General features: G+C 42.6%; 1 protein-coding gene across 1 annotated transcript; it reads left to right on the forward strand.

Annotated features, from left to right (window-relative positions):
- The first annotated feature begins 976 nt into the window (after nt 1–976).
- Nucleotides 977–14,384, forward strand: EDN3 (endothelin 3). The gene is made up of 4 exons (XM_074157448.1): nt 977–1,028; nt 1,402–1,639; nt 13,640–13,804; nt 14,312–14,384. The coding sequence occupies exons 1-4, from the start codon at nt 977–979 to the stop codon at nt 14,382–14,384; spliced, it is 528 nt and encodes a 175-aa protein (XP_074013549.1).
- Nucleotides 14,385–22,947: the final 8,563 nt, after the last annotated feature.

Consider the following 22,947-nt stretch of genomic DNA (forward strand, 5'->3'; position numbering starts at 1 on the left):
ACATAAAAGCAATTTTGACTGCAGCTCTTCCTGTTACCACTGAAACATTCTTAAATAAAACATTGTGTTTTGATTTAAAATACCCACAATTAAATTTGCTAACCTTTCTCCACGTGCTATCTACACATGTTTCCTATAACAGGATGTATTACACATACTACTGTAAGAGAAGATATAGCCAGTTCCCTTAACCCTTAAACCCTTACCTATTATTACTTAATAGCTGCTGCTGTACTAGCAAGCGGGGCCACACGCAGGAGCGGTTTTCCAGGCTTATATCAGGTATTTCACACGATACAAAACCCCTTTTACCTTGAGTTTTGCACTCTAGGTAGGTTTGTCTGCAAGGAGGTGTCATGATTAACTGGGGAAAAAGAAAGTATTAGTAAATTGGTGACTTAATTTCACCTGGAAAATAACTAGCAGAGTCCTGGGGAAAAAGCCGCAAACAATTCCCAAACCTGTAGCCCAGGTTTGGGTCAAAACGTCGCGTTTTTATCGCACAAGCCCTCCTGGAGGTACCCGCATTTACCAGCGACGGACCGGGCCCGGCCTCGGCCAGCACAAGGACCGGGCTGTTCCGAGCCGAGCCCCCCGTCCCGGGCGGTGCTTCCCCGGCCGGTCCCGTCACCTGCCGGCCCGGGCGGGGGGCGGCGGCGGGAGGCGGGGGGTGCCGGCGGGTGGGAGGCGTCTGCAGCTCGGGTTTCTGCTGGGCTCCGGGGGTGGGGTGGGAGGTGTGTGTGGGAAAAGCCGCGCGATGGAGCTTCCCTCCTTTTGACACCGCTCTCCCGCCGGGACCGAGGCTGCGCCGCAGGAGAAGGACGGCGGGGGCCGCACCGCACACCCCTCGGCCGGGAGCGGGCTCGGGAGCGGCGGGTGCCGCCAGCCCCGGGACATTCCCCGCGCCCAACCTCCGGGATTCCTGCGGGAACGGCTCACCTTTGCCTGCAGTTATCGAGCGTGCAATTTGGGTTTAATGGAGCTGGGTTTATTGTTCCTCTTTGGACTTACAGTTACGTCGACTGCAGGTAACGAGGGCTTCCCTCTCCCGGCCCCCGCTCGCACACACACACGCGTACACACACACACACACACACACACACACACACGCGGGCCGGGCCCGGGGGGCTCCGGTGCGCGGTGAATCACCGGGTGCCAGAGGCACGGCTTGCCCGGGTTTACACCGACTCACTGGCGAGCGATGCCCCCCCAGGCCGGGGGCTGCGGGCTCACCCCCGCCGCAGCGAACACCCGCGTAACGGTGCCCCGGGCAGCCCCGGCGCGTTGGGGGACGGGCGGCGGGTCGGGTCCCGTTACAGGCGGGGCCGGGAGGGCTAGGGGGTCGGGGTCGGCGCCGTGGCGGCGGGAGCTGAGCGCTGCCTTTGCCTTCCCGCCCTGCAGGGTGGGCGCTGCCCCGGCCCCGCGCCCCGCCGCAGCCGCCCGGGGACCCCCGTCCGGCGGCGCTGGGGCAGCGGCAGCGGGAGGAGAGCGCGGCGGCGGCGCTGCCCGGCGGCGGCAGGGCCCGGGCGGACGGCGGGGCGGCGCGGCGGCGGGCCCGGCGCTGCACTTGCTACACCTACAAGGACAAGGAGTGCGTCTACTACTGCCACCTCGACATCATCTGGATCAACACCCCCGAGTGAGTGAGTGAGTGCGGGCGGGACGCGAAATGGCGGGGCGGGGAAGGGGGGGCTGCGGGGCGGCGACGGGCGGGGGCTCCCTGCCCGCCCCCGGGGGAGCCCCGGGGAACCGTCCGCGGCGGGGGGGGGGGGAGGGGGGGCGAGGGGAGCCCGCCGCCGGCCCGGGGAGCGGAGCGAGCCCGGCCCCGCCAGCGGGCGGGGGGTCCGGGGGCCGAGAGCCGCCCCGTCGGTGCAGCGCGGGGGAGCCCCGGCCCACGCGGAGCGCGGCGGAGCCCGGGTACCGCCGGGGGGAAACCGGTCACGGGGAGAAAAGTAGCTATTTTGGAGGAGAGATCTGTTTCTAATAAACCACTCCTTGGGAAAGGAGGAATAGTGTGTGTGTGTGTGTGTGCAACTGTACTGGTTTTGATAAAAATTCATGTGGAAAAATACTTTGACATTAATAATTTTAGGAACCCTCAATATACCAGATTTAAGATGTTACAAAACAGCGCTTTTTACAATTATTTTTTATGGGAACGGCGAGCATCAGTTTTTGTTTCAACTCATAATAAAAACAACTTTTGGAAACACAACATTTCCCATGCATTGGAGGCACCCAGTGTCACACGGGTCAGCGCGGGGGGAGCACGCCTGCGGGACAGCAGGGCTGGGCCCCACAGCACTTAATGAAAAGAAATCATCCCGCAAGAAAGACACTCTGCCTGCATCCCAGAGGTCAGAGGCCTCCTCCTCTGTGACCATTCCCTACATCCTCTCTCTCCAAGTAACTAAAACAGCCTTAAGGATTTGTAAGACTCTCACAGGCTGATGGGTGTCAGTCCTGTAGCAACTACAGCAATCAGTTCATTAAAAAATAATCAGGAGATCAGGTGAATCTGAAAACAGATTTCTTTTGATGGACGTCAAGAATTACAGATCTTCAGACTGTATGACTGGGAACTTCTACACACGCCATCAAGGACTCCACCAAGACTCCGCCGACTGCCCTTTGGGAACAGTTGTACTAACTCGGATCTGCCTTTGAATCTATTGCAAAGCTTTTAATCAGATTAAAATAACAAAAGGAATAGAAAAATAGAAAGTAGCAGTAAAATAGGTTAAGTCAAATGGGGTTCAGGGCGCTTAATTTGTAAATTCATGTGTGTGTCCTGGCTAGAGGCCATGCCTGATGACGGGTCTTTTGAACTTTTACCAACCCCTAAGTACCATGTATTGACACAATCCGTTCATCCTCGGGTTCCATACCTGCACTGATCCCCCCCAGGATTACTTAGAGTTATTTTAGCCAAATATTATGACTCAGTATATTTAAGTCAGAGCTCACCAGTCAAAATGTGGAACGACACTCCTTTTCCACTGCGCACCAAATAAATAGAATTCTGCTGCTTTTAAACACCCTCCACCCCCTTTTTTTTTTTTTTTTTTTTTAGGATATCCTGTCTTAAGTCTACAGGAATTATAATTTTCATTCCAGTGGGAAAAGTATTTAATGTGCATTAATAGCCTGCATTCAGTTACGTAGAGAATTTTTTCCTACCCAAAAGTTTTGTGCATAGAGATCAATAACATTTTGATGATACCTATAGCATTAGCAATGAAGTATGTATAATAATCCAAATATTAAACAGCTGGAGCTAGAAGTGTCTGCTTTCTTAATGAAGTCAGTTGTACATAAAATAACAGCACATCTCTCAGATATGTAAAGCCTACCCCCGCTGCTTGGTGTATATTTTAGCTGGTGACAATCTGACGTCAGTTCTAGGAGACTGATTCTTATTGCACCTAATTTTTATGCCATTTGACTGGACATTTCTATGCAAGCTCTAGAATGACTATATTAAATTCAAATATTCAATTTGAATATTAAATATCTGCATAGAATGCTACATTTTAGCTACTGTGCTCCAAAGACATGCACCTGTACAACCTAACACCACTGTTGGCGCTGGGTTATTCAGGATTAAGATTTCCCATCCCATGTCTGAATGACCAGGCACTAATTCTGGCCCGGTGTCCCACCTGGAACAACGTCCCAGCAAGTCAATAGGCACTTTGGGCTGTGGATGAGAGCAATCAGACCTGCTTCTGCAATTTAATATCCCCCCGAGTTACGCTGCTTCTCTTACGTGGCAGTAACCGCTGCATCTGCACAGACTGGCTGTTTGTAAACGGGGTTTTATGTTGCTGTTGTACACATGTTGTTCAAAGTGTTTATATTTACTAAAAATCTGGCTCTAATGCAACTTTGATGACCATACACACAATGGGAGGCCAGAAAGGTGGTGTTAAAGATTGGGGAAGTTTTCCTGTTGATTCTGATCTTTTTCCTGCTTATTTACTTATCACATCTTTTGGGGTTTTATTTCCTACATCAAACACTACAACAGCTTTTTATTATTATTTTTCTTTCATATTTCCCCTGACTTATGTTCTTCACTTTATCATTTCTTATTCCCATCACAAATTCCTTAATATTTTCTGTTTCCAGGTTACTCTCCTCCATACTTCAGAGACAAACTTTACTTCCTCCTCTGGTTCCTTCCCCCCCCGGAGGAGGCCGTTAAGCGTTGTTGTAATATATTCAAAACAAATTTTGGTCACGGCCTCTCTTCCTCTTCTGGAAAAACACTTAAAAGTTTTTACTGAAACTGCTGGAGGCAGAGTGATGATAGAGGGTCTGTTCCTATCCCTATGCCTGTCCTTGCTGAGAAACCCCTCGCATCAGCAGGGTGGCAGTTGTGGACAAGCACAAATTGCAGAATATGCAGCCTCTGAGGCTATTGCCAATGAAATGAGGAGTCACCTCCGCACACGCGTCTCAGTATTGCTTTATACTCCTCCGTGAGCCACTGGGGTTAGTCCAGACCACTGAGCGCATTAGAGTTACTTTGATAGAGGGAGTCTTTATGCTGGGAACAGTGGGAGCCTTAAGTGGGAAAGAAGATGACCTAAAGAAACTCAGAGAAGAATAAGGCAATTATGGGGTGTAGAAAAAAGCTGCATAACAAAGATAATTAAGAGCTGGTAAATTGTTCTCACTGATAAGATTGATTACTCAGGAATTAGTTTGCAATGTATGGGTTTTTGTCAAGTGATTAATTGTGCTTATCTTGATCTATAGGTACAGACACGATTTGTCTTTTAAACAGTACCCACTGAGGTAATACAGCCACAACCTGCTGCTTAATTCTCTAAGTTAGAGAAGAAAATAGAGACTTCTTTTAGATCTGCACTTCTTCAAAGGGGTCCTATATTTCAATATGAACTGAGCTTATGCATCAGACAGGAAATGTGGTTCAATTAATAACATTAATGTTGCTGCATGAAGCTTTAGAGATGCTCAGAATGATTAGTAGAAGATTAAAAGGTGAGAGCTGTAAGAAGTGATACTATCCTAAGGACACAGTATCAGATACTCAAGTGGTCTTCAATTCTGAAATAAAAGTATAACAAGAATTTATGAATTTATGGCAATAATCCAGACACTTTCAAAGGAGAATTAGCATAGATCCACAATGGTAAAGGTATTTCCTCACTCAAACTAAGCACTAAAAATAATCATTTCTTGAAGCGTCTAAATCAAGGCAAAAGGTTTTTTGTCTAGATTACGTCTTATTTCAGTATTTGCTGTTATCCTCAACAGAAGAGTAGCTGAATGAAATTCTGTGGCCATGTTCTGAAGATCAGCTTACACGATGGTCTAAGCTCTCTCTGCCAATCACATGGATTTCTGAATTGGGAATTGCATGGACAGAGTGAAAGGAGGGATTTGATCGGACCTTGTGTTTGCTGCTCTCATCCTCTGCACTCGCACATCTGGTTGCTCTCTGGAATGACAAGGGCAAGCACTGACTGCTGGTCCACTACTTTGCTCTGTGGGACATACTGGTAGAGGGTATGGCAAGCGTTTCACGGAGTGTGGCCACGTGGGGACACTACACAAAGAATGTGGCGCTTTGTGTCACTTGAATGAAGAAGCAGTTTGTTTCTGTAACATACGCAAGGCAGATATTCCTTAGCACTAGGTTGACTCCAGATAGTTCCCCTGTAGAAATCCCTTTTCCTGACCTAACATGACACCTGTTGGGGTGAGAAAGGCTTTTCATAACTTTCATTTTCTGATCTTTCCTGAAAGAGATGACAGATGGTTTTGTTGGGGGTCCAGGACTTGTCAGAAGCTAAACAGACAACAGCAGCAGATTCCACACAGAGTCAGCTCTCTAAGAGTTACAAGTTAATGGCCTTTGCTCATTACCAGCTCAGGTCACCATCACAAAGTCATCCTAGAATGGAAACAATTTGTACCCTGTCATCGCTTCACTCCTGGTTCTGCTCGTATATAGAGAGGGAGTGATGCCTCGGGATGCTGTGACAAAAGAGGAGACTTCAGCCAACCAGTTGGCCACTCCTGTTCTAACTGGATGCTCTGCTGGGTGACTTTTCCTTCAGCACATCTTCTTGTTATCCACATCTCATTTTGTTGAACAGAAGCCCACGTAGCGTAATTTAAAGTGCTTTTCACCCTTATGGATATTAAGTGGTATTACAAAGAATTACAATTACCCCACTTTTTGGGAATTATCTTCATTATTAGATAAGAAGGGATGATGTCCTGTATATTACTAGAAATAAAAGTACACAGCTAAAGATCTCTTGTTCAGCAAAACAATTAAGCATGTGCTTATAATCTTAATAGATCAGACTGAAAATACCTGCTAGCCAAAGGCATGATGATAAAACAGTGGCTGGGAGCCAGGCAGTTCAAACGAGGAAGCTGATCTGTCAGTTAAACAGCACGCATGGTTAACCATCAGAACCGGGTGCCAAAAGGGAAGTGATGAATCTTCTGTCGAGTTAATTTTATTTTCCTGAATGAAGGTTGCCCTGCATTTTGCAGACTTTACTATCCACATGTTCTCTGAACTCTATTTGTCTTATATGTGTGGATGCTACTGAGATCAGACTGTGGATGCACTGTATGTCCTAATGTAGCCTGAATGTTGAAGGATAAAAAGAAAAATCCTAACAAGCTACTAACAACTGAAATAACTAAAGCTATGGAATCTATGGTTATACTCACTGCTAGAAAAAATACAAGTATAAAGCAGATAATCTTCCTTATCTCCATCAATTCCTTTTAACTTTCTCCTTTTTTTTTTAATTACAAATTTTTGGGAAAATTTAAATGACAGATGTAAATATCTGTAATGCTACAAATTGGAGGATCTTTGGTGTTAAAAAGCTGCACAAATCTTCCCATCAAGTGGAGAGTATTTCAAATAGATTTACTGAACATAGTAACAGGCTTCTGCTGTTATTGTTATGTTTTACCATGAACAAACTGATTTGATTTTTATGTTTGTTAATCAAACATAGTTACTATTTTTCTTGCATATTTAAATTGCGCACTGAGTTCACCCTTTCAGTGTCTTACTGTCTGAAACCTGCACAGCTCGCATGCCCTCCACCATCTAAAAGTAGAATATATCCCCTTAGCCTTCCTGTAGCGCCTATTTACTGTACTCCCAGTATTGATTTTGACAGCAGTGTTCTCAGAAAGACTCGAAATTATTTCCCTCCACAGCCTAGATCTGCTGTGGCTGCAGGAGCTGGCCCTGTGGCTGATGGGTCAGGGCGAGACACCAATAACTAATGCCCTGAAATTTCACCACTGCTGCTCGCGTTGCTCTAATTCTAAGAATGAACAGTCTCCAGGGCTGTCAAACCGCAGTCACTTTCATCAGTCTTGAATTTGAACACCATGTGTTTGTTTTCCCCCCCAGGTTTTTGTTTTATTTGTTTTTAAAGCAGCAGTGGATTTCGAACCATACACACTGTGGAGAGTGGCAGAAACGCGCACTGGAGTGGGTGTTCTTTGTATGCACTGGTGTGGTGGCTTCAGAAGCTGGCAATAAGTACTCCAGTTCAGTTTGTAAAAGCTACCATTTGATACCTAGCTTCCTTTCATCCATATTTTCCAGCTTCTCTGCCCTTTGGGATTTACCTGTGTGTTTGCACTAGAACCAGCCCGCTTACTAGGAATACTCTCTGCCAGCCAGAGGGAGAAAAAGGAGTAAAGGGAGAAAAACACTCTCGGAAAACACTGCACTGGATTTTATTTATGTATTTAAACTAACAATCGTATACCTTGCCATAAAACTGGGAGCAGATTATGACTAGTATGAAGGATATGAGCGGTGTTGTTTTGAGAGGTGTTTCTGTGAAACAGTGGCTCAGTTTACTAGGTCAGGTGAGCACTACCAGCCGCTCGGGGTAGTTGGGCTGTTAATGGAAAAATACACCTGCGCTGACTTCGTATTGCTTACCTCAAGAAACGTACCCAGCCTTTCACTCAAAACTCGAGATATTTTTCTGATCATATTTGAAAAAGAAAACATATAACATCATTTTGACAGCTACAGGAGGAGGATGACTCGTGATACAAAGCCTTCAGCCTCTCTCCCAGTCCTGTACTTGGGTACCAGGAAGTCCCAGGAGGAGGGAAATCCCAGAACTCATGCCGTTGGTGAAACAGGATGATAAGCAGATGTGTGCAGTCCTTAGCTTATTAACTATGTTAGCTATAGGTAATTAATGATAACTAATTCGGGTCCTCACAAACTAGCAACTATTAATTAGAGAATAAGATTGGAAAAACAAAAGTGAAGACTCAACCAAATGGAGCAAGATTGAGGAGGTACCTCTTTTTGGATATCAGGAACCTCTTGGTTCTAGGAGCACCGGCCACTACTAAATTGAGGATGTGGAAAATTAAGGTGTGGCTATGAAGGATAAAAGTTTAAGTTTCCTCTGCAAATAATTTTAACTGCAAAAAGCTACTCCGAAAAAATACCGCGTCTGTGAAAAGAGCACGTGGCTAGGGCGAGAGAAGACCAACAAGTCAGGCACTTCTTTGAAGGTGGTGTTTTACTTCCTAAATGATGATGGTGAGGATGAGAAGGAAGGGATGCTGTGGGAGACAACCTATGGTGAAGTAGTCTGTTAAAAAATATGCCTGTTACAGCCAGAGCTGGAGCCAGCTTTCAGAGCAGCTGATGATTTCTTCACCTACAGAATACACAGTATCACTGCAGTAGCTTTATGTCAAAGCATACACGGAAATATCTTCTAGAGACATTTTGTTTCACTTGGAGGATGTTAAATTTTGCTTCCTTTCCCCGTTCTTTGTTCTCAGTGGTCCTTACAGGGATCTCATACATTTTGAGACTGTCTGAAAACACTGGAGACTGTTGGGAGCCTTGCTGGCCTGGACACGCGCCAGAAAATATATTGCTGAATACTGAAATCACAGCATCTGAGATGATTGCTGCAACCCCCTCATCCCTTTGGTTTGGCTGAAACTCTCAGTGCCCTGGAGGTATCTACTGTGTTGAAGTGGCTGGGAAAGTAGAAAATAATAGCAGCTCATAGGTCAATTATAACATAACATGAGAAACTCAGCCACATGGTATAAAAATTAAAATAAACCAATTGGATTTGCCTGAATTCTAAACATTCACTGGAGTATAAACGAGGGGCAGCAGGACTTGGGCAAATCGTACTTCCCAATTAGACTTGAAGGTAGAAATCATTCAATGGGCAGGTTTTTTCTGTGGGAAATGTTCACCGATATCACGGGTTCAGAATGGCTGTTCCACTGTTACTCAGTGCTTCCTGTCTTTTTCAACAAACAAATGCCTATTTCTGTTCATTTAATAGCAAAAACTTGTTTCAAGAGCTAGCTGACCTTTAGGGGGAGAGGGATTGTGACTGCGTTTTGTGGACAGAAAGTCCAGAAATACTCTAGATTATTTCAGCACCTGAGTATCCAATCTGAAGATCTGTACTTTTTTTCTCTTAAAATTCTTGGAGAAACACTGGCTGCTGTAGAGATTGCTGTGTGCTCCTTCCACTGCAAGTGACAACAGCACACTGTGCTTTCATTAGCTTTGTGCTGCTCTCTCTGTCTAAGAGATGTGTATATATATATATATCTTCAGATAACAGATCTGTTGCGCTGACTAATTATAATTTCATCATATGGAATAATTCCAGGTACTGGAGAGTTGCATTAGCGTCCTTTTTTTTTTTTTTTCTCCATACAGACTAAAGAACAAATAGTTTATACTGAAGCAGAAACTTATTTCCTTAAACTCAGACCTTCTGTAATTTAGCAGTGCTTTAAAACTGAGCATGCAGAGGTTTGTGCACCAGTCCCTGGCAGCAGTGGTCATACTGGTAACTGAACTCTACAAAAGAGGGTCACTTCCACAGAAAGCTCAGGTTTGTGTGTGGCCACACAGATACCAGTTCAGAGATGTTCCTTGGAGAGGCTGATCCCGAGTGGCACAGGTTTGCTTGTTCTCCACTTCGTAGAGAAGAAAGGTGTAAAGGACACGTCATGCACATTAGCTCTTAAATATGTGGAAACCCGTTTCACTGCTTCAGGACAACTTTTCTCCTAAAGGAAGAAATGATGCCTACTGAGTTAAAGGTCAGAATTTCAACACGCATACATTTCTCGTGAAATGTAAATGTTAAAAAAATTAAAGAATGTGTGTATTTTACATAAAAATTTTGAGAAAGTTTGTAAATGGCTCTTAGCCAGTGCTTTGGCCAGGAACCTGGTCGTAACCGCAAGGAGCACAGTGTCAGGGAGCTGGTTGTTCAGCATCCCCAGAAGCCCAGCAGATAGCTGGCCAACAGTCCTGCCTCTGCCCAGTCCTGCTCTTCCTCCTCTTACTCTGGAGACACACTGCCGCGCACGCCCTGCAGCCAGCCCTGACTAGAGACCACAGATGCCTCACCTGAGATGGAAAGCAAAGAGACTTCTTTGCCACACAAATGCTTGGTGACGATTACACGTCGACAGCAATTCCTATTCAGCATGTAGAAATCGTGATTCTACTTACTCATTTTGAACCTGAGCGTTGCAGCACCATAAAAAATATTAAGAATAACAATAAGAAGCAACATTTGTTAATCACTTGTACCAATCTAAGATTAAGCATGCTGTCAGGCAAATGCTTCTACTGCTCGTTCAACTGAACCTCTTTGGCGTCTCCTCTCTCTTCTGAAGTGCTGAGAAAGAGGCATGAACTGACTTGAAATCCTAACACGTTCTGCTGCTGGAATGATAACCCTACATGCACTAACATTTGCTTAAATGTTGTGATTTATGAGTTGCAGAGTAACTGACAGGCAAGAAAACATCTACTATATTTTTTAGCTCTTTCTGAATACTGTCATAAAGACTCTGGGTTGCTATTGAAGTTTATCTGGTTTGGGTTTGGATTTTTGGATTAGAAATCAAAGCCAGGCATATTGGGAGAATTATTATTTCCATCTCTGATTGGCACATCTGCACATTAGCTTACATAAAAATTTTTGCTTGGGCGTTCTAGTTAAAATTCTTACACTTGAAAGTGTCATTGCATTGGCATGTATTTATGGACCTCTGAGAATGGAGTGGTCTTGAAGACATTTTCCAAGCGATGAAGCACACTCTTAGAAACATTCTAAGTTTCATAGAACATAAGGCACTTCATGAGAAAGAAGCACTAGTCTCCTCCTTTGCTTAGGGCTGTGATCCATGTTTCTTATCACTTGTAATTACACTGCATTCTCCACCCCTGCCTGTTTGCTGGAATTCACTGTCTCTTAGGAAAGACAGTAGGCTGTTAGTGGGCCCCTTCCTCAATCACTGTAGTTCACACACCGATGTATTAAGATAAGACTGAAGTTGATGACAATTCTCGTTGGTCCGTTAATTTGCAAACTGCAGCAGCTAAGGAACACACGTGCCCTTCTCCTCTCTGGCTGCTCAGGCAGAACCTCTGACACAGGGTGAACCGCAGCTTAGTCCCACAGAGATTCCCTTTTAGAGAATCAGTAAGAAAGAACAGTACCATATCTTGGAAAAGTGGACTTTTTACCAAGGAACCACTTTAAATAATGAGAATAACATACTGCAGCATGTCTGGTTAGCACAATGTGGGCTGACATCTGCGAAAGCTTTAAAAAGCTTCTTTATCCCCTGGCAAGCTGTCTGCCACGAAACAGGGGTTTCACGTTTGGCTGGAACAAGCAAAACTTGTCTCTTCATTTCAGCCTAAATCTGAGCAGAGGGTTGAATGATAGAATTTTAGCAGACAGCTTTCATGGAGGGTTGCCGCTCTTAAAAATACAGGAACTTCCTCCTGCTCCTGTCTCTAAATACCAGCCATTACTTCATAAAAACCACGAATGTACAAGAATATGACCATAAGCAATTATTTATATTAGAAATTACCCACATTAGCTATTTAGCATTCATTATTCTAAAGTAGATGGCAGTACAGAATTATTGCTACTCTTCAATCATAAAATCACCCCTAATCCTGAAGACACATTTAAAAAGCTTTTTAAATGACTGTTGGAGAAGGGGGCCAACATCAAGTCCTAAAGTCTTCTAAGACTAATACGCATATTCCTGGTCTCTCCCAGTGCTCAGCACAGCCGTAGAATGAAGGAAGTAGTGAAAATATGCAACAATTTTCTGTATATAGGTGAGGGAGATGAGGGCCTGCTGGAGAAAGACCATCTCATGGTCTCTGACACACAGAAATATTGCTTGTGACTGTCTATCTTTCAGTATGATTTCATGATAAATCTATATTCGGTGGGTGTGCTCTGGTTTAGGCTGTGAAAAGAGACACGCTGTTAGAAGCTCGTATGTACTGTAAGTGCAGAGGTTTGAATGAGTGATTTGCATCAACCGTACTGATGTTACATCAAAAATTATTGCAGAGATTAGGAAAATAATGTTTCTGAACCTTTCAGCCCACCATGAATGTGGGAAAATGGAAAATTTGCAGCTTTCAATTAATAGCCTAATGATGTTTTTATGAAAGCAAATGAAAGAAGTACAACTATGTGAAGTTAGTGGTTCCAGACTGATTATTCAGGCTTTGCTCTGTAACCTTTCTAGATCTGTTCTTGCTTCCTCTCCCCTGCCCTTTTTTTTTTCCCCTCCACTCCTCTTTCTCTCTTTTGCAGATGGATTCTTTTCAGATATTTAGTGTTTGTGGATTTGTGGGCTGCTTAACCCATCCATCCAGTCCCATGGACTTCAGCGGGTCTCCAGAAGTTCCATGTGGTGTACACCTGCTATCAACTGAGATTTTTCAACAACTTGTAGCAGAAAAATTTATGACATCAGTAAACCATCCCAGGCATTTTGGGGATGTTAGCAGGCAGTAACAAAGCATGTCCTTTCCTGATAATAATATTGAATATAACCCGTTAAAGAACAAAGCATGCCAGACTGCAGGGAAATAAAGAGAACTACCTCTTAGTATTTCCTGGGGTGCTGTGGTACAGAATATCATCTCTCGTAGAAAAGTACCATTAGATACATATGAGGAAGATCATCGAGCTGTTTCTCATTTTTGTAGCTCCATGGGTCATGTTCCAAACATAACGCAGTAAAAGAATCATGCTGACAGTTTTCTCCATTTCTCAATGATAAAATGAATGGCAAATCAGGCTCTGAATCATGAAGATGACAACAAGAAGATGTTACTTATCTGGTGGAAATGGGCACAGCTCCTTTGTCACCAGACCAACTACAGCACTGAGCATCACAAATTGTGTGTGTTTGTGGTAGCTAACCAACACAATATGGGAATAGGCAGAAAAATAAGCAATAAGCTGGGGACGTGTTTGTATCAGCTGGTAGGTAATTAAAAGGTTTTTAGATAGCCAGTGTAAATACCAATTAATTCTGCCAGTTGAGCCGAGTGGCTGGTACTTTATAACTTGGGTGAAAGCCTGAGCCGACTGAGCAGAAGCTGTGATCCATTATAGAGAGAACTTCTGACATAAGCAAAGGGTTTGATTTTTGTGCTGCAGTTTATTGCTTTGCATCAAGAGATCTACTTTCTAAAACAGAAGAGAGATGGAATATCATTTCACTTGGCTCCTGAAATACACAGTATTTGTGATTCTCCCAACAGGAGGACTGTGCCATATGGGCTCTCCAACTTCAGAGGCAGTTTTAGAGGCAAAAGGTCTACAGGGCAGATGCAAAGCAGTTTCCAGTCTTCATTTCGGTGTTCTTGTTTGGATGCTCACGACAAACAGTGTATGCAGTTTTGCAGAAGAATGCAAGACAGGAGACGGTGAGTATCTTTTCTTAATATTGCAAACTGTCTACATGATTTGACTATTGAATGGAGATAAATTAATCAAGTTGCACGTGTCAGATGAAACCGATTAACAAATATATTGATTTTAAAGAAAATTCTCATCTCCAGTTGTGGTGGGTTAACCCTGGCCAGCAGCCAAGCACTGACAGCCACTGGTTCATGTCCCCTGACGGGGGAGTGAGTAGGAACAACAAAAGCCAGAAAACTCAGGTGTCACAATCACGAGAGTTTAACAGACAGAGGCCAGACCCAGCACAGCGCTGCTCCGAGTTTCCCTTTTGCTGTTTCTTTTTATGATGTGGTAGCTCTGAAACAGCAGATCTCCTGGCCAGTCAGAGGCGTGCTTAATACTGCACTGTTTTTAAATATTTTAGGTTTTATCTGGTCTAATGAAGAGTGTGACATTGTCATTTTATGAATGGCTTGTACGGGCAATTGATGAGAACACAGTGACAAACTTAGAAAGTCTCTCTTCCCCAGAAATCATGGATCAATAAATGAGACAGAGGAGAAAGACCAATGCAGGGAAGAGGAACACACTTTCATCCAATAGCACAGAGAGTTTGGAGGATTCTGAACAGTCAGGTATGCTACAGATGTTTAACGTTGAAAAGAAGTATTAATTTTCCTTAAGTTTGCTTTGTATTTGCAGAACTCTAAATTCTTCCAACTGAATACTATCAATTCTTGCTAAATAAGGGAAGAATTTGGCCCATGAGTTGTTTGCCTGGTTTTTTAATTTATTTTTTAAAATAACCTTTAGTATACACAGAACGACTACAACCTTCCTCATGCTGATAGAGCTCCTTCAGAAGTTGGATTCTTTGGCTATAAGCCAATACATATTTTGGCAACAGTCCCCCTTTTTTCTTCTTTTTTTTTTTCTTTTTTTTTTTTTTATGGCAAGGGCTGTTCCTGTCTATCATCTCTTTGCTCATTTAGCACTGCAACAACTTAAGCTACATGTCCCAGAGCAGTGCTTCAGTAAAACTTAAATTATCAAGGTAAAGAAACAGAACAAACTTTGTGGAAAAAGTATTTGGAGAGAAAAATAAATCTACTTTAAATGTCAGATATAAAGAGGTTACTGTGACCTAATGGCCAGTCTCAAAAAGTTCAGTTCCAAACCTATCCAGCTATTGCTACATACAAAATGCAAAATGGTGTCAGGATAAACAAATACTTGTAGTTCTGGGTAAAATGAAGCAGCCAGTAGAATTAGGAAAGTTTTTTTTAAAAAAAAAGTCACACCATTACCCAAAACTTTTTGCTGTGAAGGAAAGCACTTGCATTAGAAGTCCCCAAGCTAAATTTGCTGTTACGATTATTTGATCAGAGCTAATCAGACAACTGGGCAGCATTCACTCTGTGTACACATCATCAGGGTAGAACCATGTAGAACCATGGTAGAGGTAGAACCATGGTTCTACCAGGTAATAGGGAGTTAGTTCTGGATGATTAAGCAGTTTGGGTTTTGGTTGGTTGGTTTTGGGGTTTTTTTTAAAAGCTTTAATGTTTATTTGCTGAAGCTCAGAAGCAAGAACCTAAACTACAACTCTCCCTTGAGATGGACAAACTTGTTGCTCCAGTCTAATGCCAGTGAATTCAGCAGCGTGCAACACCTCCGTTTCACCAACGCCACGCTGGGGGCACCTCAACCTGCATGGAGCAGCTTCCTCCCACGCTCCCCTCGCCAGAGTCTTGGAAAAGGATACCCTTTATCGCATAACCTGGCAGGGAACGTATTACTATTGCAGCAAAATTCAAAGGCAGATCCAAACTTCAGCAACACAAAGTTTCAAGAAATGTTTTTCTATATGATTTTAAAAAGTCCAACAGAAGCATACTGTTCCACTTACTGCTTGCTCCGTGGCTGAAGAACCCATCCACCAGTTTCTGCCGGCAGCTAGAACTGGAGAAGGGGATGAGTTAGAGAGAGGGTGCCTATACATGAGTTCTCATTAAGAATAAACAGATACAAAATTTTTGTCTTGTTAATGTATGCAAGCCTGAATCATCATATTGTAACTTTGTGGCAGATATTTAAATGACAGTATCTATGCAGAATAAATATGAATGGCTAATATAAATATTATTATAAACTATAGCAAGTTAAGAGTATACATTGAGTATTCAATAGATTACTTAATTTAGGCACAAATTATTCCTGCACTTCAAAGTTCCATTCAGAAACATTTACAGTGATTATTTGGATTATTTGAGGATGCACTGTAGTTGATGAATGGAACTCCAATTATTCATCCCAAAGAATTTCATAGAGATGAAAGGGTAGGACTGCGGAACTCACTCAGAACTTCATCCAATCAGAGTAAGTTACTGCACCAGAGCATTCCCTGTTCTAAGCCCCCGCGCACGGAATCATCCACAGTACATACAGCCGTCTTCGCGAGTGCTATACATAACATTTTTATCTCTTCATTGAAACAATCATCACTGGATAACTTGGAAACTTGGCAATAAGGATTATAACCAACCCTGGACATTTTTCAATGTAAATGATTTCTTCAGAAATTACGGACTTTTTTTTGATAGGAGGATGCAAGAGTAAGCAAGGGGAAAAAAGAGTAACTTTTGCAAATCCTGGTCTGTATTATTTAAAAAGAAAGAGAGGAAATCCCTTACTTGTGACACTACAGGTATGTTTTTGGTTTGACTGACCTTCATGCAGACTTTCCCCAGGGCATATATGTTAAACTGTAACCTGATGACATTAAATTATATTTTATCAGAAGAAAGATAGAGACCAAAAGAAAAATGAAAATAAATTAACAGTAAAAATGGTTATATAGGCTTAAAACAGTGATAGTAGACTTTGAAACAAGAAAGGGAGGTCTTTGCCAAAATATATATGATATATTTTATATATATGTGGATATATTTCATAAATAAATTATTATAGTTATAAAATTAAATATCTCTCAGTTACTGCATTTGTATTAGTTTCTTACTTGCTGTACAAATGATTTTGTACATTTACAGAAAATAGATTATTTATTGTATAAAAACATTTCACATACTATTTTCCCATAATTTTTAAAAGACACTGTATAGTTTTGGGGTTTCTGAAAAATAATCCAGCTTTGTTATGAAGGATGTTTAATGTTCCTTTATAACCATCAACTGGAATTTTTATTTTTCTCCCTGAATGCATGTGCCCAGGTCATACAGAAACTTGCTTTCTTCAAAGGACTGATCGTTCTTCTACAGTTTGAGAATTGAGTATGAAAGCATAATAAAAAATAGTTTTATAATAATTATGCATAAAAAGTTACATTTCAGTTTTGTGTCCCTTTTGCTATAAATGTAACCCTCATCTGGACTAATGAGTACCCTGGGACAAACGAGGAGGCAATGCTCATTTGGACTGTGAGTTCTTTTTGTGAACAACATTCATTGCCTTCAGCTTCAGCCATTATATACTTTTTTCCGTGGAATTGCAAACCCATCGCAGTGTTCCCGAGGCTGTCGGTGCCTCCTCCACTGACACAACTCAGCTTCTGGACGAACTGCTCAGTCTGCATTTGGATTTCTACTGTCTCCCCCCACCGTTAACTCAATTTAAATGTTGCATTCAAAGATGGATTCATACCTTCCCCAGTCCCACATGCTTTCACTCTATTTTAAACGTTCACAGAAAAAAAATATCAAATTCGGCTTGTTTTTTGGCAGGCAGGTAGATTTAGCCTTTGAGTAGTGGGCTATAGGTTGTTATAATAACTTTAACAACTGCTCTAATTCTGTCAGAGTTACATGGCTCTCATTCGAGTTGCCATTAATAGAAGTCCAGTTTTTAGTTGTTAATAGCAATAAGAGCAATAGATGGTCACGTCTAGAAGACAATGTAGAAGGGAACTTTGGCAGAATATCAGGTTTTTTAGCCTAGAAAGGAGAAGGAAGAGAGGAGCTGGGAACGCAGCTGCCAAACGCGATGGGCTGTGACAGAGGGGAAAGGGGTGTTGTGTTCCCCGTGTCCCCGGAGGCAGGATAGGGAGCAGGGGGCTGGCGTACCAGCAGGATGGTCAGTGCCACCAAGACCATGGTCTCCATCACCAGCTCTTGCTCCTGGGCTCTCAATGTAGGGATGACAAAACAGGGCACGAAGGAGGAAAAGAAGCTGATTTTCAGTTGAGTTCACCAGGAAAGATGTTTCATTTTTATAAAGAAATCTACACAAATGAAAGCAGACCCTTGATTTATTCATTTAATTATCCTCACCCTTACTAAGGATTTTTTGTAACACGCTGAAGCCTCACAGATACCTGAGTGGGAGACGATGATGCACTTTTAGGGTTATTTTGTCGTACAGACAGAAGTAATTTTCTTTTGGCTAAACTGTGATGACTTAAATAATTTCTCATCTGCTTTAAAAATGTGCTAAATGGTATTTACTACATCCTCCAACTATTTATTAAATACAGCAGAACTGAACTGGGTTTTCTGCATAATAAAACATGGAACTGCTGGCATGATGTGCCAGCAGAGACTGAATGAAATGCTTTTGATGTTTTAAAATCCCCAAGTTGGACATGTAAGCCTTTCTCTGTCACAAAACACAGCCAAACAAAAAGATCTTGTAAGAATTTCTCTTGCTACAAGAAAAGAATGCAAGTGTTCCATGTACTATATTATTTTTATAACGACCAAAAGAAATGGTGGCCACAATTCCAGGATTCTTACCAGATCCACCCTGAATACTTCTGGATACCTAGCGCTGACGCCTGAAAGACGTTCCCACTGGCAGCATCTGGACACACATTCTTGAGATGCTGATTTAGGAGTTGGTTTTCAGAACAGCAAGGCAAAAATAACGCTGGTGTGAAAGATTGCTGAGGACAATCATGACACTTTGGGTCAAGGTGATTTAAGAAGACAAAATTGTGTGTCTGGATAAAAGTGAAATGCAGGCTAACATGAGTAGGACTGAATAATGTAACCAAAAGTTATTGTTAGAAAAGGAACAAATTCTAGCCATATGAACATTAAATCTTTAAATCCACAGCTTGAAATCTATTGGAATAGTAATCAAGCAAAATTGTAAACAGATGAGATTGAAAGCAACGTCTGTTTTCACTACTAGAGTTTTACAATAGAGAAGACATAACCTGATCTGGAGAGCTTTACGCTACAAAGAAATGTCAGGACTGAAAGACTTAAAATACATTAAGCAAGTTAAACAAAGCATATTGAACTTTCTGTTTACCTTGCAGTAGGATCTTGCCAAACTTTGTTTAAAAGCACATTTTAAGATGTATTTTGACTTCCAAGATTTCAGAAGTGCTTTAGAGGACAGGCCTGCCTTGCTCTGTACTCCTCAGCTCTCCCTGCAGCCCAGTCCCCTGCGCCGGCAGGCAGTGCCACGGCTGAGCTTCAGCAGAGGCTTGGGAGGAGGTTCAAGGCTCAGCTCCTGTTCTGCCCAGGGAAACACCCCACTGAATCCTTGGGCTCTTACTGGGTTCTAGTCTTGAGTCACACCAGTATCCACATTGAACACCCCTCCCCCTATCTAGGTCTTCCAGCTTAGTTCTCCCATTTTATTTCAATGTGATCCTTATCCATTTTATAACAGACCAGGTCGATAGTCATCTCCGGTGTGCACCGCTTTCAGAAACAAGGCAGATACATAACCCCACCTAAAAACTCCTCTGCACCTCTGTGGTCCTTCAGGCATCTCACCACCTTTACCACGTGCCATCGTTTGCTTATCAGTAAACAGACACCTTGACTCAAACTTCCTGCACATGTCTCTGTCAACATAAATGGAATTGCAGTGACTCGCAAGCGCTGAAGGACAGTCTCTATGGCTGGAGAGCTGAGCTGCCTTCCCTGAGCCCTTTGCTACACAAATACTTGCAGTGCAGATGTGAAGAGGATTGGAGCCTTTTGTCATTAAAAAATAAATGTGCAACCTATTGTGGCAATATAAATTATATATTGAATGGCTAGTGGATTAGGTGAACTACATAACCAGAGTACAAGTAGATGTGAAAATCAAACCCCAGAGGCTCTTTTAGAAGATTCCTGGAACTGTGCATGTATTTATGCAATTCTGACACCATGAAGATGCAGTTCCCAAAATAGATGTTTTTTAAACCTGTACTTTGTTTCCCTGTATCTATCACAGAAGAGAATTCCATTAATTTCACAGTGAAGCCAGTTTACTGCTCCTTCTGGTGTCAATTTGGATAGTCGTGGGTCAGCTAAGGGTCATGTTTTCAGTGTTTTTAAGACACTACAATTAAGAACCAGATTGAAACTAAGCATTTGAATTGTTAAATGTAAAACCTTTCTTTATATAAATCTGATAATGAATTAAAACTCAAAACACCTGTGCCAGATCCTGAAGTTTGTCTTTCATTAACATTCCTTCTTTGCGCAGAGTTCCAAAGAGATTGGATAATTTAATTCTGGGTTTGAAGGAGCACAGAAGAAAAAAGAAAGCTTAAGGAGAGGAAATACTGCATTAGAGTTCAATAACCCCTGAATCATAATTCTGGTTCTGCTACTACTCAGTGGGGGATCTTGGGCAAACTACTCAGGTCCCATTGCATTCACTAACACAAAAGCGGGACCAAAGGCAAGGTCCGTGTTAAGATCCCTACAGGCCCAGCCCCAAGCCATGTTTCTCCCCAAATAACAATTTTACTTATAAGTGCTCTGGTGGTCATCTTGGTGAACACGTGAAGGATCGGCGTCTTTGGGTGGTACTGTCACATTTTTGTCCTCTTTGAACATTTTTGAGGAATTGGTCACCTGTTGCCTACCAGGAAAAAAACCCAGGGAGTCTACCAAACATTCCCTCACTGTAGGCAGAGCAGCATGAACATGTGAAACACATGTGTGGTTCTGGTGGCGAGTCAGAGCACAACTAAGGCACACAGAAGGCTGGAATAGCTGTTCCCTTTGGCTACAGCTGCCTGGGCACTCAGGTATTTATTGGTTTCCCTGAAATGATGTTGGTATTGCTTTGGCTGGTGTTTGAAGCCCCCTGTGTGCTTCAAACAGAAGGGTTAGAAACACTTTTAAAGGAGAGCTGACACGGTATTACTATTATCTAAACCGAGGAACTGTACTGTTTTAGGCAGAAACCTGAAGAAAACTAAGCAAGGGGCATGAGGTCTTTCATTAGCAACTCACTGGCAATGTACATTCCATGCAAGAATCTTGGGGAAAAACAGTCCCAGAAATTAAAGTACATAATGTTCACTATGCCAACACGCTCAGAAATGTCTCAGCATTACAACATCCGCTATTAGCACCAGTAATATTAAAACACCCATCCTCATTGCCTGTGTCCAACCCCCAAGGTACAACCTGGTGTAGGATCCTGCACCTAGTCTTCGGGGCAGCACGCAGTGTCACAGACGAGCTGTTCCACCAGAGAAGGTGGCAATGTGGGCACTGGGCCTGTCCTGGGACTCGAAACTACGGCACCTGACCAAAGGGTTCCAGAGGAGGGCATTTTACTGCAACGAGTATTTATTTCATTGATGTTCCAAAGGAGTTCTCCCAAATACCACAGAGCAAACCGAGAAAACCTGTTTTGCCAGTCACGTGCATTGTCTTCACAAACAGTTCTCAAAGCCTTTATTTCCACATATGCAGCGCTATCAGTAATTTTTTTTCCAAAGGCAGTGCCTGTTCCCAAACTGCTTCCACCATGCCTGCCTCACTGTGCGAAAAACACCAGTTTCACAACAAACACTGTCTATTGGAAGAAACGTAAGTTCCAAACTCCCCTTTCCTAATTTTCAAGAAATGCTGGTACAGACAGAACATGGCCCAGCTACAGTGCCTGGAATGGAGAGGCCTCCAGCGTCCGCTGCCGCAGCAAGAGTAAGTTCAGTACAATCTTTCAACAACTTTTATGTATTTGCACAACTGCCAACATTTTTGATAAGCGTGTTTTTTCTCATCTGGCCTGAATAAGGTATGACTTTCTTCTCTTTTTTTAAAACAGTCTCTTTAATAGCACTTTTATATTGGGGCTGTCTAACAGTACAAAGAGGAACATCGGCCGTCCAGAAAGTTCCTAAGTTAGTCAACTTTTATTTTTCAAGTGTTCTGCTTGTACACAAAATAGTTCTCACACTACTTTTTGCGCTTCATCTGTTTCTCACACTGCAGATTCCACTGTTTGCAGATTTCATTTATGGAAAACAGCCTTAAGATGTTTATCGAGCTTGGTTTTCACTTAAAAGCCATAGGAACATTTTATGTTGTACAAAACATTACAACATCGCTTTCTTGAAAAATTCCTCTGGAAATTTTTCATTTCTCTGTCAAACATGCATATTTACAAATCTGTGTGCATCCACCAAAATCTTGTCTCTACCTCAGAGATCCTTACCGTCCTCCTCACGCTGCTTGGTATGTTATACAGCATGTGTATTAGCTCCATCCCTCGCGATCACACCACGACCTTACTGAGGAACCTCACCTGGTATGTTGTTAGCACTTGAAATGTAGTTTTAGATAAGGAATTGTTGTAGACCTAGACCCATTAGAAAGACATTATTCATATTATTTATTTGTGTTTTCTGTTACCAGCATCATATGACTGGTATTGCAAACCAGTTATTGTTCCAGTTTCTTAAACACAAAACACTCTTTCCTAAACTACAGAAACAAACCCAGTTCTGCCAACTGTCCCCTGCTGTGTCATGTCTGACAGGCAGAGAGAGACCTTGTTCCAACACAGGCTAAACGTTGCTAAAAAAATGCCCTGCATAGAATTAAGGTGGGGAGGAAATGCTAAGTGACATCACCAAGTTTATGTATTACAGCAATATGAACACTAAACTATTATAGGAAAACAGATCAAAACAAGTCTGACATCTTATGGATTTGCATTTTTAAAAATAAACATTAAATTTAATTGTACACAATTTTTCGGTTAATTCCTCACCTATCTGTACAACTCTGTCCTTTTTCCCCACTAAGACCCCCTGGTTCTTCAGAGGATTTTGGTAGAAACGGGCAAACTCTGAATGATTATAAACATTGGTGGATGGGTCACTAAGGACAAACTTTTGAATGAACTTTCCATTGCCTGATGATCTACTTATACTGAACTTCTAGGCATTTAAGCATATCTA

The sequence above is a fragment of the Numenius arquata genome, chromosome 12 (assembly GCF_964106895.1).
Source record: "Numenius arquata chromosome 12, bNumArq3.hap1.1, whole genome shotgun sequence".
NCBI classification, from domain to species: domain Eukaryota; kingdom Metazoa; phylum Chordata; class Aves; order Charadriiformes; family Scolopacidae; genus Numenius; species Numenius arquata.

Bases quoted from the DNA above. Each gene is read 5' to 3' on its own strand.
- EDN3 (XM_074157448.1), top strand. From the start codon at position 977: ATGGAGCTGGGTTTATTGTTCCTCTTTGGACTTACAGTTACGTCGACT. The intron at 1,640-13,639 runs GTGAGTGAGTGA...TTCTCCCAACAG, and splicing joins ATCTGGATCAACACCCCCGA to GAGGACTGTGCCATATGGGC. The intron at 13,805-14,311 runs GTGAGTATCTTT...TCTCTTCCCCAG, and splicing joins AGAATGCAAGACAGGAGACG to AAATCATGGATCAATAAATG.